The sequence below is a fragment of the Saccoglossus kowalevskii genome, chromosome 4, assembly GCF_978046115.1.
Source record: "Saccoglossus kowalevskii chromosome 4, keSacKowa6.1, whole genome shotgun sequence".
Taxonomy (NCBI): domain Eukaryota; kingdom Metazoa; phylum Hemichordata; class Enteropneusta; family Harrimaniidae; genus Saccoglossus; species Saccoglossus kowalevskii.
In genome coordinates, this window is record NC_140644.1 from 42,719,674 (window position 1) to 42,736,539 (window position 16,866).

The 16,866-nt window shown below is 40.1% G+C and overlaps 1 protein-coding gene across 1 annotated transcript in view; it reads right to left on the bottom strand.

Moving 5' to 3' along the window:
• Nucleotides 1–1,681: 1,681 nt before the first annotated feature.
• Nucleotides 1,682–16,866, bottom strand: part of LOC100376958 (mitochondrial disaggregase-like) — a 42,336-nt gene continuing 27,151 nt past the window's right edge. The window contains exons 10-14 of the mRNA XM_085498636.1: nucleotides 16,027–16,183; nucleotides 15,708–15,901; nucleotides 15,314–15,418; nucleotides 14,416–14,581; nucleotides 1,682–1,912 (exon numbers count right to left, since the gene is read on the bottom strand). Of these exons, the coding sequence (XP_085354762.1) occupies nucleotides 1,740–1,912; nucleotides 14,416–14,581; nucleotides 15,314–15,418; nucleotides 15,708–15,901; nucleotides 16,027–16,183 (795 nt within the window). The 3' untranslated portion in view covers nucleotides 1,682–1,739. The remainder of the gene's footprint in view (nucleotides 1,913–14,415; nucleotides 14,582–15,313; nucleotides 15,419–15,707; nucleotides 15,902–16,026; nucleotides 16,184–16,866) is intronic.

Here is a 16,866-nt window from a genome sequence, read left to right on the forward strand (position 1 = left end):
AGCGGCCCCCATTTGGCTATCGTTAATGGGATCATGAAACAAATGCACATACATATTTGTGACATGATGTACTTTGTGTGTGTGAAGTTTGAACTTGATCAATCCAGACATGTCTCGGATACGGATCCAGAACTGAATTCTTTAAAACAAAATGGCCGCCAGTCGGCCATTTCGAACTTGATCCGAAAAAAAAAATGACGTGCATCAAGGTCCTATTATGTTTAATGTATGTACCAAATTTGAACGAAATCCGTCCATGCATAACTGAGATCCGGGTCCGGAATGGTGAAAATGTGCGATTTTGATGCATTTTCGGCCTTAAAATGGCCGCTATTCGGCTATCGTTAATCGGATCATGAAAAAAATGCATGTGCATATGTCCCATATAATGTGTGATGTGTGAGTGAAGTTTGAACATAATCGGTCCATGCATGTTCGAGATACAGGTGATCACGGACGCACGGACGGACGGACGGACGGACGGACGCACACAGGGCAAAACACAAGTCCCCGTTTTCGGACTCCGTCCGAACGGGGACTAACAAAGACTCTAGTCCCAGGATAAAACCAGTTAGGTGACTCTTCAGAGACCGGGTGCCCGAGGGTGGACCCCCCAATTTAGGAAGGCTACTAAAGCCGGTCAAGTGAACAATAAATAGAGCCCCCAACAATTTTAATGCATCGAAACAGTATATTGCGAGGGTTCGGTTGCGAACACAGTCTGACCCGTCACCGTTAGACACAACCTGTAAAGACCGTCCTGCAGCGCTTAGAGGTCTCGCAGGTAATAGTTAACAAGACATGACATGTCATGTCATAGCCCCCGCTCAGAAACAAATTTAAAAACTTATATTGAACTTAGTTTGTGTCAGAGTGAATTAATTCATTGTGAGCTGTATTAAAATTCTGTTATTAAATGTTCAGAATTGATGTGTTACAATTTTAGGGGGTGGGGTAAAAATTTATTCATTTGGCTTTTCTGAGACAATTTATAACTTGTTAAACATACAATGCGATGTGCACTTGTAAACAATTATTACCTGTCCCCGTACCAACTTTGAACAAAACTGGATGACAGATATCTAAAAAAAAAGCTGGTAACAGCTAGAAAAAGCTTGTTGTTTTTAGATTTTTGAGGGAAAAATGGCCTCTAATTTATCCAATCAAACAGGTCATGAATGACACTGCCTTCACTTGTTGTCATTTGAAAGTTGCAACATATAACTTGTCCAGTTTTTGGCATGGATGTAAATTGGCAAACAAGTTTATAGTACTCTCCATCCTGGAGAGCAACAAACAAGTACAACAGGTAAAATGACATGTAAGTATGCAAATCAGATCTGCAAATATGTTGAAGAGTCAGTGTTGTGTCTGTTTGGATAAACTTCCTCGACAACTGTATTCCTACACAGAACTGTTTCAGCGAAAAACTTCTGATATTTTAAACAGTAACAGGACAAAGATACCTTTGTCACACAAGTACTAGCACTAGATGAGGAACTGAGAAACTGCAATGATCCTTGGTGTACATTACCTGTGTCAACAACTTTACTTCCCATGTACTTCATGTACAGATCTACATGTAGTTTGTGGCCCTGAATTAGTTTCAATATCTCTAAATAAGGACAAGAGTATTTCTCATATGACAATGATACAAATAAAGTGCAAGAATCCAGAAAAATATTATCAAGTTTTTTTTATCATACATTAATATTAACAAATCGTGTGAAATTGAACTTTTATGTACAGAGAAACACATATTTATGCTTTGGTTGACAGCACTTCTCAAAGAAAAAAAAAGACGACCAGCAAAACTTTATACAATTGTCAGACATGCAGCGAATAGTATGCTTTTGTAATATATGCAGTTTCAGTGGCTTTGGTTTCAGAGAAAAAAATTCTGGCTCTGCACCTGAAAAAAAACAAAAAAACATTTAGTCAAAAGTAAGCAGAGGTTGTAGCATATGTGCTCCCATTAGCTGTTAAATTTAATTAAAAAAGATATTTGTGTACTGTCTTTTCAGTACGAAAACATATTACTTAATATATTTAAACCAGCAAGAAAGAAATTGAAGTTTACACTGAGCAATTAGGATTATACATGGACAACAATTGATGCATGTCTAGCAATATACTGTTTGAAAGGCTGCAAGATGTAATGAATAGCAAACCAATCACTACTCGAGTCGGACTGGCTGGGAAACTGCACAATACATACACAAATATATGCAAATGATATATGAGCAGCTCCACCAAATATAAAAATATTCTTTCCATAGTTACGACTCTAATGTGAATGTGATTTTCCACTCCTTAGCAACAGTATTGTATTGTACTGTATCGTACAAGTTTATTGTGATTCTATACGTGTTTGTAACATGATGAAATTGTTTTCGCGTATCTGTTAATCGACTTAATTAGCTGATTATTAGCGAATGGCTGTGTTATATCTGTCATCGTTTAGGCAGGCAAGGTCCTGGACGGAACGCGACTCAGTGATTTGGAACTAATTACGAGATAACCGTCGCTATTCGGACTACTATTTCTGACAGTTGGTATCCGTAGTTATTAATGTAGTGAACGATTAATCAAAATATATGACGTATTTAGTACTTAGTGTGATTGGCTTTATGATTGAAGGTTACGCCTCCGAGTCTTTTTTCTGCTTTGTAATTGGTTAGAGTTTTGAAAATGAATAAAGTTATTTTGAGTTGGTCTTGGCGAGTACAGCACGACAGACGCAGTCCAGTCTTGGAGAGTCTTGGGGCGAGCCTTGAGGCAGTCCAGTCTTGGACTAGTCTTGGGTCAGCCTTGCGATAGTCTTGAGGATTTTTCCCCAGGGCGCTGTGTCTTATAGAGTGATCGACTAAGACGAAAGTTGAGACGTATTTCGTTGTGTGTGTCTTATTTGACTGTAAAGCTTAAGTGACTTTCCCGATCCCGCACCTCAAGGGGACGAGATATAAATCCGAGACGAGATTGCCCCCTGACACGTGTGGAGAACCCCAGAGAGAAGAGATTACCCCTGATAGTAATATTATTTAGCTTTATTTAGCATTCTGTTTAGTTGGGTTTACTTTACTGTTACAGTATCTTAATGTAGTTTATATTTTATTTTTATACGACCATAGAACAACTCACTGTAGTTTGTTTTAATGTTGAATAAAAATTAAAACCAGTAACTGTATAGTGGTAACGTATTGCGCGAAATTGTTGCAAGGACAATACTTTTCTCAATTTGCGTGCCGTCATGCGTCCATAAAAAATGCATGGAATGGTCGGCAGTATCGATCAAGTTCGTCTAGTGTGACATTCGTGGATGGCGACAAGATGCCGTATAATCGTTTAAATAGGCGTCAAAGAGGAGTGAAAGGCCCTAATTTGGTTCTACAATAGGCGTCATGAAATGGAAAATTACAGTCAATCAAAAAACCTGTTCACATGACAACAACAAATATTCACTATATTTAGTATGCATTATTTTTTTGTTGGTAGCAAATCATCACGGTACGGTAGCTTACTTGTTTTCGTAGTGTTGTAATTGTTGATTAGTACTCAGTAGTGATTATATTAACGTACAAAAAATAAATTCGTTGAATTGTTATGAAATGCAAGTAAAATTCAACTTAGTTTTATCGTAAGCAAATGTTTTCGGTTACATGTTAAGCTCGATGCAAGACGATATCTGCCATGTTATCCCTGCCAGATAGGTCAAGTCGCTAATCAACCAATCAAAATGCTGGATGGTGCCCATGTGCTCAAATTACCATAAAGCTTTAAATATAACAGTTCAGCGACCTCATGGTGAAAGCAACACGGAAGATGTTTTAGTGCGATCTTTTGGCTTCATTTCTCATGGGGAAAAAGGCATGATTTTTTTTTAATCGGCCCGATTTAGAAAAATAAATAAACGTATCGTCCCAAATAAGAATGTACCGGGTGGAATTGTTCTGGTGAAAAAATAAACGTACCGGGACATTTAGCGTTGTGGGCAAGCTCTCCTGAGAAGCGGCATATTTTTAACTTCGCCTATTGCGTGATCAGTGGATTACGTAAATAAACCAACACTTTCAATGAGTACATGCTGACCCAACTAAACTTGTTTATGGCTGTTTATGAACAGCGAGGATGCATCTCATTAAACAATAGCTGTGGAAATCATAAACAAATGTAAATGTTGCGGAAATCAAGCATGGCGATAATGATTTTGAGCGAGGCAGAGTCTGGCAAGCGTCTCAGAGCAGCATTGCACCGACACCGCCACGACATTTGAATCCGGGGGAGAGCACTGCAAACCTCTTAAATCATGAGATAAACTTTCAATTTACACAATACATAATCAGTTCACACAAGAATAGAAAGGCAGTTTTTCTGGCGAAGCTCTCGCCAGGTTAGCAATAGTTTCTCACGATCACCAAACCCGAGACACAAACGATAATACAAAGTGTATAAATACCATAACAAGCACAGTGTCTTTGAAATTGACGAGACACAATTTTGTCCATATAAGCGTTGCGCAAATAAAGATACAATTCCGGGATACAATATCCTCACACATAAATGACTGATTTCCACCGAGACGAGAACTGTGTATGCGTCATCAAAACTCCGATTAAACTCGGGTAATTTCGGGAAAAGTCGGATTTTCCAACAGTTTTGAAGGAAAAGTTTTAAAAATCAAAGAAAAACACAGTGAAACTTTGAAGCATCGAAAAAATAACTTGATGTGCATCATAGCACCATTAATTCCTGTCTCTGTACCAACTCTGAACTGAATTGGATCACACATGTGTGAGAAAAAGCTGGTAACGTAAAAATGTGCACACACAGATGCACAGACACGACCCAAATTAATACCCCCCGCCCGGATGGTAGATTCGGCTGAGATCTCCAGAACCCTGCTCGAAGCATCTGCGTGAGCGAGGCCCCAGACATCAAAACCAATGAGTTAGCTACCCCACGCACCTCGTGTGCCTTCACCTGGTAGCGCTCCGAACGAACCGATGAAGAAGCAGTTAACACTTCCATGACCGTATCAACAATCCACCGCGAAATGGTGATATTTGAAGCAGGGTGCCTCCGTTTGCCCGGCCCATTACAGACAAACATGCGCTTCTCACTGCCCCTAGACACCTTGGTGCAATCGCAGTACCAGCTCAGAGCTCGAACCAGGCATAGAATCCTCACCTGACAGTCCTCCTTGCCTACAATGTTAGTGAGGCATGGGATGACGATCGGCTCAGGGTCGCACCCTGGGATTTCATTCTTGGCAAGAAAGCCCAGCCGAATCTTCAGAAGGCACATCCCTTCTAAAGGACAGTGCCCCTATCTCCGAGCGCCGCCTACCTGACACCAGAGCCAAAAGAAAAAAAACTATTTTCATAGTGACATACTTCATGTCTGCCTTATCCATAGGTTGAAGGGGGGGGTGTCGTAACGCCGACAGAACTAACAAGTCCCAGTCAGAAGGATTGGTGAGCCCCTTGGCGCATGGCTTCTTCGAGCGGAAAGACTTAAACAGTTGATCATAATAGAGCTCAAAGCCAGTTTCAGTCCAGCAGATTCTGATAAAACTGGGAATAAAACTGACCGATATCCAAGAATTGTCGATATAGATTACCCTTGATTAAACAAATAAAGGAAAAAATTGGCTATCTCGCTAATAGAGGGACTGAGATGATCAATCTCCCTTCCATCACACCAATCAGAGTACAGTTTCCATCTGGATTTGTACAACCGTCTGGTGCCGTCTGACTGTGCCGAAGCGAGGAACTTGGACAACTCTGCAGAAAAGCCTTGTGCTTACACAAGTTTATCGATAGCCTCCACACGTGAAGATGGAATAGTGCAGGGCTCATTGGTATCATGCGATCCAGCTGGGACAGCAGATCCGGAACAGTGGGAACCAGATCTTCACTAGCCAATTGGCGCCACCAACGTCAGAATACAGGTGGGCTCAAGTCGTAACTTTACAACAGATGGTACACCATATGGAAGAGTGGAAATGCGTAAGTGTCTATGTGTCTCCAAGATATCGATAGAGCATCCGTGGCAAATGCACTCGTCTCCAGGAGGAGTGACGTACGTCAGGAGCTTGGCGTTCTGGTGATTGGCAAACAGATCAATCCGGGGCCCGTCCCAGAGACGAAAAAGCCGATCTGGCACCCATTGGGGGATCAGCCACTCGGTGTTTTCGAACCAAATATGTCTCGAGAGGGCGTCCGCAGCACTGTTGCATATCCCCAAAAGGTGGTGAGCCAATAGCTCAACTCGGTTCTCCAGGCACCAAAGGAGAATCTCCTTCGCTAGCTTCGTAAACGTGAGGGAATGTGTCCCACCCTTGTTGATGTACGACACTACTGAGCTGTTGTCTGTCCGAAGCAAGACTCTGTGGTGGTGTGCGACTTCCTGAAATGTTTCAGAGACATTAGGACGGTCTGGAACTCCAACCAATTGATGCGTCGGTCGCAATACGCAGGCGGCCACATCCCCTGGACCTGAAGGTCTATCAGACGACCACCCCATTCCTGGAGCGACGCATCTGTAATGCAAGTCAGCGAGGGAGTTGTTGGATCTAGGGGTACATCCGATTCCAAGTTCTGTGCGTCCTGCCACCAAAGAAGGCCGCCATCGCTTGATCCGACAGTTGTCAAGTCCCGCATGTGGACTATGTAGTCCAGTAAGCATCTGCTAACAGAACCAGATGACGAACTGACAATTTTGCCAATAAGCCGCATCAGTTCGCGCATTGACGTCGATCCCGGTGACCGGAGTTGGCTGGCGAGCTCTACAAGCGAGCCGCATTGCTCCTGAGAGGGACAAACACACCCTTGCTCCGTGTCGAACTGCATACCCAGAAAATCTAGGCTGTGAGATGGTAATGGGTTGGACTTGGCAATATTTATTAAAAAGCCCAACTCGTGCAGGAGCATCTGCGTCAACTGCACAAGCTCCACTAAGACCTCCCTGTCTCGGTTGTATATTAACCAGTCGTCGAGGTATGGGTTCAGATAGACAATGATCGGTGTAGCAGCTGGGTCACCTGTCTTAGCACTCTGGTGAAGACATATGGTGCTGCGCACAGACCAAAGCAAAGGGCAGTAAACTCATAGACTTTGCGGGAATAGAACTCAGGTGATACACTGGGGTTCCCCACTAGACGTATCGCCCTTTTCTCCAGAAGGCTTGCTACTTCCTGTCGGATCGTCTCCACCTTGACCCCGTCCCTCGGCAAAAGACCTGAGGGGCGGGTGAAAAGTCAGAGGAGGAGGAGACCGAAGAGGAATCCGATCCCAACGCGACACTACTTCGAGCGTCCAGGGATCGGAAACCCTCCTGCGACAGGCTGGTATGTGCTGCATAAGGCGCGATTCCACGGGAAGGAACTGAGCCCGGGGAAGGAGACCCTAAGTTGTACCACCATCCATGTCCAGACAGCCGGAGAAACCTTCAAAGAGACTTTGCCCCCCCCCCGGTCCCCAGAAGTGTCAGAACGCCCACCACCAATGCCACATTTCTTGGTCTTTCGTTGACGCTTCCTGCTACTAGTCTTCTTCTGCCCCTTCGAATGAGACCATGAGCGCTTTGATCCTCGCCGGTTGAGGCTCTGAGCGGCAGACTTACTACCAGGGCTGCCTTGCGGTTTTGGTCTGACCTGTTGACCAGGACTAGCTACCTTAGCCAACAGAGATGATTGCTTCAATTGGATATGCTGATCTTCCGCAACTGCCAAACCGTTCACCGCATCTACTAACCAGCCACCAAATAGCCGGTCACGCCTCCAAGGCCTTCTCTCAGGTGATCAAACTCGTCTCCTGCTGGAGTAGGATAGGCGCACAGATCCAGAACTGCCTCACGCTCAGCCAAAACTGCTCCTGCCAAGAAGGCAGGTCGGAACTTAGCAAGGTGAGCTGACGCTCTAATGCTAGAGAAACCCATTCTAAAAAATTGATGGGTCTAGGTTTCGCTTGTAAAGCCCTATGCACTAGTAGACTATGGTGTCGGTCAAATGACCACACAATGTGGCCTTCCCGATCCGTACTACCCACCTTAACAAATGTATGGGTACTGAGATTAGGATGGGGAACACGTGGAGAAGGTTGTGGTACCGCACGAGTGTCCCACTCTGGGGAAACCATCAATGGTTCGCGTAGCGCCAATGGGGTATTGATTGACCCAACGGAAGACATTGGACATGACCACTCAGGTTCAAGCTGTTTGTCCTTTTTCCCCAAAGGGTACCAATTCCCAACCCCCTCCATCGCCCTCTGAGCCCCCTCCATAGCCTGGGTCACAAGGGGGGTGAGAGATTACCACCGGCCCGTGCAAAACAGTAGTCTCGCAGCCGTCACTGCATGGTTCACAAGCTGCGACCTTATAAGTAAGTAAGGAAAGTGGTCGCTGTCCCCCAAAAGAGGGTTGTGTACCACCCTGTACAGGAGTAGCAACACTGGAGTCCCCTCCCCTTGCAGAGTCATAAGAAGGAACACACTGCGCGGCTTGGGAAGCCGCAGGAAACAGTGCCTGGTCAGCCCGAGCCTGAGGTGGTATGGGGAATACGGAAGAGGATGCGTGAGGCGATTCGTTCCGGGGAGAGGCCCCCCTTCTATAAAAGAGGTGGCCACTCCTCTTCCCACTGATGTGAATTGTCCCCCACTGACCCTCTAAAAGAGGGATCGTGGCCGCTCCTCTTCTGACTGATGTGAATTGTCCCCCCACTGACCCTCTAAAGGAGGGATCACTGGGAGAAAGGGACACACCTGACCACCAGGTCCTCCTGCATCCTACCCCGAGACTGCAGAAGGGAGTAGACTTTTGAAGCCAGACTACACATCCTGACTGACCAAGCCATCTCTTCACCCTGGGAGAGTCGTTTGTCACCTTGACTAGTACCCGTACAGGAAGGCAACTGAGCCTGTCCCTGTGATTGGTAAAGTACCGGTGGATTGAGCCGATTCGGTCTCTAAAAGACGTGTCGATTCAACCGAGGGACTCAGTGCCGATGTCGGCGCCCCAGAGGGAACACACTGTTTATCAACGTCTGTTGCCGTGATGACTGGGAACTCTGATCTCCCTGCAAAAGCAGTTGACCGATGTTCATTAGGCTTGATAATATCCGGTGGGGAAGCCAACTCCACTCTGGGAGAATTTAGATCCACCATCGGTGCTCCCGCGCTATTGACCGCCATTTACGTTACCTCAATTGTAAAGTGTTCTGACGGTCATGTCTCAATTGTCGACCCCCCCACCTCGAGCAGAGTCAGATCGTGACAACTCTCCCAAATTCACGGATGTCGACCGGAGATGAGCCTCTAGGTGACTACCAAAAGTAGGGAAAGATTTCTCACTCATAGAATCAGACATACTAGCGCTAGCGACAGTAAGGGATTTTCCCTTCTTTACGCGACCTCTACCAGCTTTAGATTGCTTGCCTTCAGCCTTCGAAGCCGCTTCACAAATGAGCCACATTTTATGGTCCCATAAATCACAAATCCCCTCAAGGCAGACCCCGGAGTCTGTGACACAATTAAGGCAAGCGTGACAACACATATGAGGATTCCACTCGGGCATTAGCGTGAAGCAGGAAGAGCAAGTCCTACGTTCCGTCTGAGGCGGGACGTTCTTAGTCTTTTTTTCTGACTTTCTGGCATATTAGAGTCTGCAAAAATTATGGAAGTGAGATCAGAAAAAAAAAAAAGAGAAACGAGTAAATTCACCGCGCAATTTTCAGAATCCGGTGAAAGTAAACTGAACTAACTAAAAAATATGTAAAAATGGGGCCCCTAATAATGGAAAGCCTTTACTGCAATGAGTCGATCACCACACTAGAAAACTGTAACCTGTCTTTCAACGTGCTTGTAAAAAGCGGAGCGGAAAAATATAGCTGCTGTTGTAAGTGGAAACGAAAGAGAATGTCGGATCACGCCTCTTATGCGTGACCACCCTGTGCGCGCAGGATGGCCCCTTTAGGAGGTTTTTTTTTTCTATAGGGAATGCTACCCTTAGGTGTTCTTTGTAAACAGGGTATATTCCCTACCAAATAGTTTCCAATTGGGGCTGTAATCTGTAGTTAAGCCTACAAGTAATAAAATGGAATTTATTATTTTCACAGACTTTCTGGTAGGTATGTTTAGGTAAACAAACAGGTTTGTACAACCCTAATGTTTCACAAGCTTCTTTGACTTACACAAACGCACACACAAGTGCCATTTCTGTATATTGAATACGTTCGCAAAGTAAAAAACACCGGAAGGGAAAGTTTAAATCATGTTTGTATTAACACAACAAGAAAGCAACAGTTTCACATAGAATATATGTTTATCAATCATCAAACTGAACATTCAATGTTATCGTATATACATGAAGCGGACTGCGGCGGTTATGTGGCTAAGGCGGGAGACATGTCACGTGACAGTACTATTACGCACGTCTACAACACGTTCAAGTATCCAACATTCCGATAAAAAAACATGATTAGTATCAGCAATAATTTCTAGTATTGGCTGGAGAATTGCGTATTATTAATTTTCATCAGACATATCCCTGTACAGTATTTTTTGAAAAATGTCTCAAATTTCCAAAATATTCAAATAAGTTGGGGGTAAATATGAATTGAATATTCATATGATCAGCTAAACAGTTCACCACCACGATTATGGCAATCACATGTTATTAACGAAAACGACGTCTCCGGTCATGAGCAGAGTTTGCTGCGCCATGGAAAAGTGGGGGGGGGGGGATGGGTTGTGGCGGCAATTATTCTCGAAATCCATCAATGACAGCATTTGTTTTGTCATGTCTCACAACTGAAAATCCCAGCTGACTTTGTTTTGGCTGTAATATACATGTAGAACACTTGTATCGCTGATTACAAATTTCCGATTATCTGTAATTAGCGAAAAGAGCCATTTACTAAATAAAATCCCGTTATTTTCGACAAATATTTTATGTAGTTATATACATCATGACTGAGAGGTGAATATACTGGTCAAGTTTTGTCCGACAATTGTGAATAATGTGCGTGTAGGACACTTGTTTCGCTGATTACAGATTTCTGATTATCTGTAATTAGCGAAACGAGCCATTTACTAATTAAAATCCCGTTATTTTCGGCAAATATTTTGTAAATATTTTGCATATAAAACCCATTTTCTCTGATTACTGTTTATTTTTTATGATGTTTGTCATCTAGTTTCATTTTGTTTCTTCGATTACAATAAGCCTATGCACTTTAGTAGACTCCATTGGTCCAATTATTCCCTGAAGTCTGGAAAAGTTACTGCAAGTTTGGCATAGATCAGGATCACCCCTACCCAGCAGCAAGCTGAGAACCACACTGTATTCCACTCCTTGTGGGCACAGAATTTGAGGTTTGAGGTAGAACTAAAAGAATAATTGTCACATTTTCAGCAGAAACAATGATAACTTACAGCATGGACGTACTAGTATGTTGATGCTTACAGCCACCCTTCCTGGAACACGCAGTTCTCACTTTGATTTCTTAATGTTACTTTTTAGTAAAATGCATTATTTAGGTCATACCACATACAACACTAGATCTAGATCCAGTACGGTGTGTACAATTTCATTACAAGGGAATGTTAGGAATTAAATTTGTTGTGACATAGGGTTGATATATACGTACTTGCACACCAATACTGAAGAATGAATGTGACATTAACAACACCAAAACTCTAAGACATGGAATCCAAAATCGCTTTTCATCTCGGTTTTAATTCTTTTCAAAGCTACATGATTGTCAATTTTGATGGAAACAACATTTAATTAGTCAATAAATAACTGAAGAAATTTAAAAAACAAAACAAAAACACATTAAGCTGAGCAGGGGCACATTACTTTGTTGTCTACATTGTTTTTATTTTGTGATGTACGGCTTTTAACTGTGGAAGCTGGACTATTATTTATTTCATGGTTTATAAACTTACAACGTTTTATTATTAGAATACAAACAACCATATAACTCAATATTATAAATGGAGTGTAAAAATACATGATGACAATAGTATTATCACTTATGCAACAAGTCCCAAGAAATATTACATACAGTACATGGTACAGAGTTCACAAATATACAATCTAACCACACTCTCCAATGCTTCAGAATATGTGTACATTGTAGCTGCTCCAATTAGGAAATCAACAAATATTTTTGTAGTTTGGTTATTTTTTTATCTCAGATTGATTAACAAGACATGTGGGAACTTGTTTATATCACTTAATCGAAAAATCAGTCAGATTCGCAATAAATAAGTGCCATCAGTATTCTTCTACTCACTGTGACATTCTTCAACTCAGATAAAAATCAAAGAAGGTTTATCAAGAACACTCATGTGGTGAACGAAGAAAATAGAATCACGGAGTGACAAATGTCCTATATCCAGTTTGCACGTATGTGCATTACATAGTCCCAATGAATTCTCAAGTTTACAAAATATATCAAGTTAGAAAACGAACAGTCAGAGTGTCAGAGATTTTGCTCCAAAACTGCATTCACTTAAACAAAATAGCCACCAGTCGGCCATTTTGAGTTGGATCTGAAAAAAACAGACATGCATCAGGGTGCCAGGTTTCACAGTGGCCACTATTCAGCAATTTTGAATTTAATTGTCCATGGAATACATGTGCATTATGTATTGCATGATGTATGACATAAATATATATATAAAGTTTGAACATTATTGGTTTAGGCATGTCAGATATGGCTGTGGTACAGCATTCCTTAAAATAAATGGCCACCTGTCAGCCGTTTTGAATCCAATCTGTTCAATGTATTACCAAGTCTGAACAAAATCAATCCATACACAACCAAGATCCAGTCTGAAATGGCATTTTTAATTAGATCATGAAATAAATGTGCATGCATATGTATTCCAATATTTATGATGTATTTGTGTTGTTGAATGTGATAAGACCAGGCATGTTCAAGATACAAGTGGAGGCACCATGGACACATGTATGCACAGACGTCAAAATATAAGTCCATGTTTTCAGACTATGTTCGAACAGGAACTAAAAATGTGAACTATTATTTTCAGTTGTACTCAACATGGCATACATGTGGGTTTTTTTTATTTGATAAATGAATTTAACTCAATAAACTCAAATTCTAATATTGAATGGCTGATTTTTCACATCAACCATTACTTCTCTGTGGTAGCTGATATGCATGTCAGTGTATAATAATCTCTGCACCTCCCATATAAATAGTTACTGAAATCACTGGATAAAGTGTAGCTGTAATGATACCAGAATAATAAACAAGCAGCCTGTCGGCTGAGATAGCTCCGCTGTTAGCAATGCACATGGCAATTAAAGAACAGAAGATATCATTAGAAAATGAACAAATCTGAGAGAGGTCCACATGTAGTACCTATATGTATAATATATCAAAGCAATTGGACTTGCGGTTTTCAACAAGAAGTCGAAAATATCACTTTTTACCAAAAATTACAAAAATATTCATCAAAATTAGAGAATTAAAGATATCATCATGAAATGAACAAATCTGAGAGAGGTCCACATGTAGTACCTATATATGTAATATCAAAGCAATTGCAGTTTTCAACAAGAAGTCGAAAATATCACTTTTTACCAAAAATTACAAAAATATTCACCAAAATTAGAGAATTAAAGATATCATTACAAAATGAACAAATCTGAGAGAGGTCCACATGTAGTACCTATATATGTAATATCAAAGCAATTGGACTTGCGGTTTTCAACAAGAGGTCGAAAATATCACTTTTTACCAAAAATTACAAAAATATTCACCAAAATTAGAGAATTGAAGATATCATTACAAAATGAACAAATCTGAGAGAGGTCGACATGTAGTACCTATATATGTAAATATCAAAGCAATTGGACTTGCGGTTTTCAACAAGAAGTCGAAAATATCACTTTTTACCAAAAATGACAAAAATATTCACCAAATTTATAGAATCGAAGATATCATCACGAAACGAACAAATCTGAGAAAGGTCTACATGAAGTACCTATATATGTAATATCAAAGCAATTGCACTTGCGGTTTTCAACAAGAAGTCGAAAATATCACTTTTTACTAAAAATGACAAAAATATTCACCAAAATTAGAGAATTGAAGATATCATCATGAAATGAACAAATCTGAGAGAGGTCTACCCAAGGTACATATACACCAAGTATCAAAGCATTCAGGCTTGTAGTTTTCAAGAAGAAGTCGAAAAAGTAAAACATTGACACGGACGACGGCAACGACGGACAATCACTCATATGATAAGCTCCGCTCGACAAAGTCGACAGCGGAGCTAAAAAAACACAGAATAAATTGTTTCTCCAAGATGATGTAATTCTAAAAATTTGAATGCAAATTTCTTTCAGTATCTAAAGTGGGGATATCCCCCACAACTTTACCCTTCTTTAGAAGCTGTAATTTGATAGCTGGAGATGACGAAGTTACATTATCAGATCTTAACAATTCATTACTAGGATCGTTGACTGTTATATTAATATGGCAGTCATTATGAATGAGACTCCTTTCATGTGCTGCAGCAAGTTGGTTAACAACTCTCCTCTCAACCTGAGCAAAATAAAATAGAAAACATTGGACTTTACATAAATTTTGAGCAGACGCTGATTTCAATGGTTGATATGGAACAAAGATTGCAGAAAGATTGTACTATCTAAATAACATTCATACTTATCATGTTCTACTGGACAAGCATCCAGATGTAAATATTGCATCACTTTAGGATGCTTATTCTTTTTAAATTAACAAATAAGAGGGCAATGATTATAAAAAAAATATAAAATAATTTGAATCAATGACTAGAAAATACAATATAATTGCATTCTGAATGTTGGATATAAACTTGTGTAAAATAGAATGATAGCAGTGTACTGCTTTAGTGAGCACATTACAATCATAAAATCTCATATTTTCAGTAAAGATGTATAAAAGAAGAATAAATAAAATCCAGTGTCAGACGATACTTTTTCTATGGTAACATGTAAATTATTCAGTGAAATTAAATTAAAGTTAAATAAAGCAACAGAACCAAAAATCGAAAATTATGATAGAGAGGGTAGTATGGCACATTGGACTAAATTATCAACAACTTATGTTATGTTTTTTAACTGACCTCAATTGAGCAGAAAAAATAAATTTCCTATAATTCATGAAGGTGTTAATTGCTTTTCAAGTCCATAACAATTTTGATAAAATATTATTATTTTGAATTGCTTAAACACTCAAATCCTCAGAGGAAACAGAGTATAGCCACCTTTAATTTCTTCTTATTTGTACACTTACCTCATGTTTAATAGACCTTGCACCATAACGCACATTATAACCATCGGCTAAGACATCTAACACTTGTCTGTCCCACTCTATCTGCATATTGTGATTCTTTTTAGCCTGTATAACAGTATTTATAATAATATATATACTGCTCACAATGTTGACAAAGCACATATTCAGTTATTCTCTATATCCATACTTTTGATTTATCCTGTGAATTTTTCCATGCAACATGTAATAACACTCTCATTTTTTTCAAATAAAGTCCATACATAAAATAAGTAAAATAAATATATTCCATAATTGAAAGTGTTGATAGTTTTAAAAAGTGTACAGTTCTTTAATGTTAATAGTTGAAACTGTATCAATCTTGATACTGGACAGAACATAATGAAAGTTACAATACCTTAGCAGCCCAGAAATTCAATTCAATCAAGACTAACTTTATAAGTTCGGATCTTGAAAATGGTAAGAAGTACACCATTTCATTGATTCTTCCAAGAAACTCATCTCGTCGAAAGTGTCTCTTCAAAATAGGTTCTACTACATTGTCTTTGAAATTTCTTGATATAGTGATTCTTTCAGAAATGTCTAAATCACCTGTATAATAAAAACAAGTCAAAAATGTTGTTACTACAACAGGGTTTATTGCCCAAGATACAAATGTAGCTCTAGTCAGCCATTATTACCAGTGTGCCAGCAATGACATAATGTAGATATTATACCTATGTTTCCTTTTTGTCTTTGCATTGATATATCTTCTGCTTCATTTCGGAGTTGTATAGCATGCCTTGCTATCTCATCACTTGCCAGATTTGAAGTCATAATAAATATAGCGTCTTTACATTCAATTGTTTTACCTTTACCATCTGTTAATCTCCCCTACACAGAAAAGTAAATAAGAAAAATCTTATAGACAATTTAAACAAGTGACCTTACGTTCCAAATACCTCCACTGATTTCTTACTGTCAGGATGTTAATTATGTTGTTTACAATTACAGATTAGCTAAAGCTAGGGTTATTTTCCATGATCATTATTATGATATTGCCATATTACAACCACAACAATTTACATGGTCGTTGCCAAGGGTGAGTAAAATCACCAGTTTACAAATCTCCATAAGTTCCAGAAATAACCAATATATTCGCTAAAATAGAGAATTGAAGATATCGCCATAATATGAACAACTCTAACAGAACTCTACCAAAGGTGCCTACAACCCAAATATCTAAGTAATTGAAGATATCGCCATAATATGAACAACTCTAACAGAACTCTACCAAAGGTGCCTACAACCCAAATATCTAAGTAATTGAAGATATCGCCATAATATGAACAACTCTAACAGAACTCTACCAAAGGTGCCTACAACCCAAATATCTAAGTAATTGAAGATATCGCCATAATATGAACAACTCTAACAGAACTCTACCAAAGGTGCCTACAACCCAAATATCTAAGTAATTGAAGATATCGCCATAATATGAACAACTCTAACAGAACTCTACCAAAGGTGTCTACAACCCAAATATCTAAGTAATTGAAGATATCGCCATAATATGA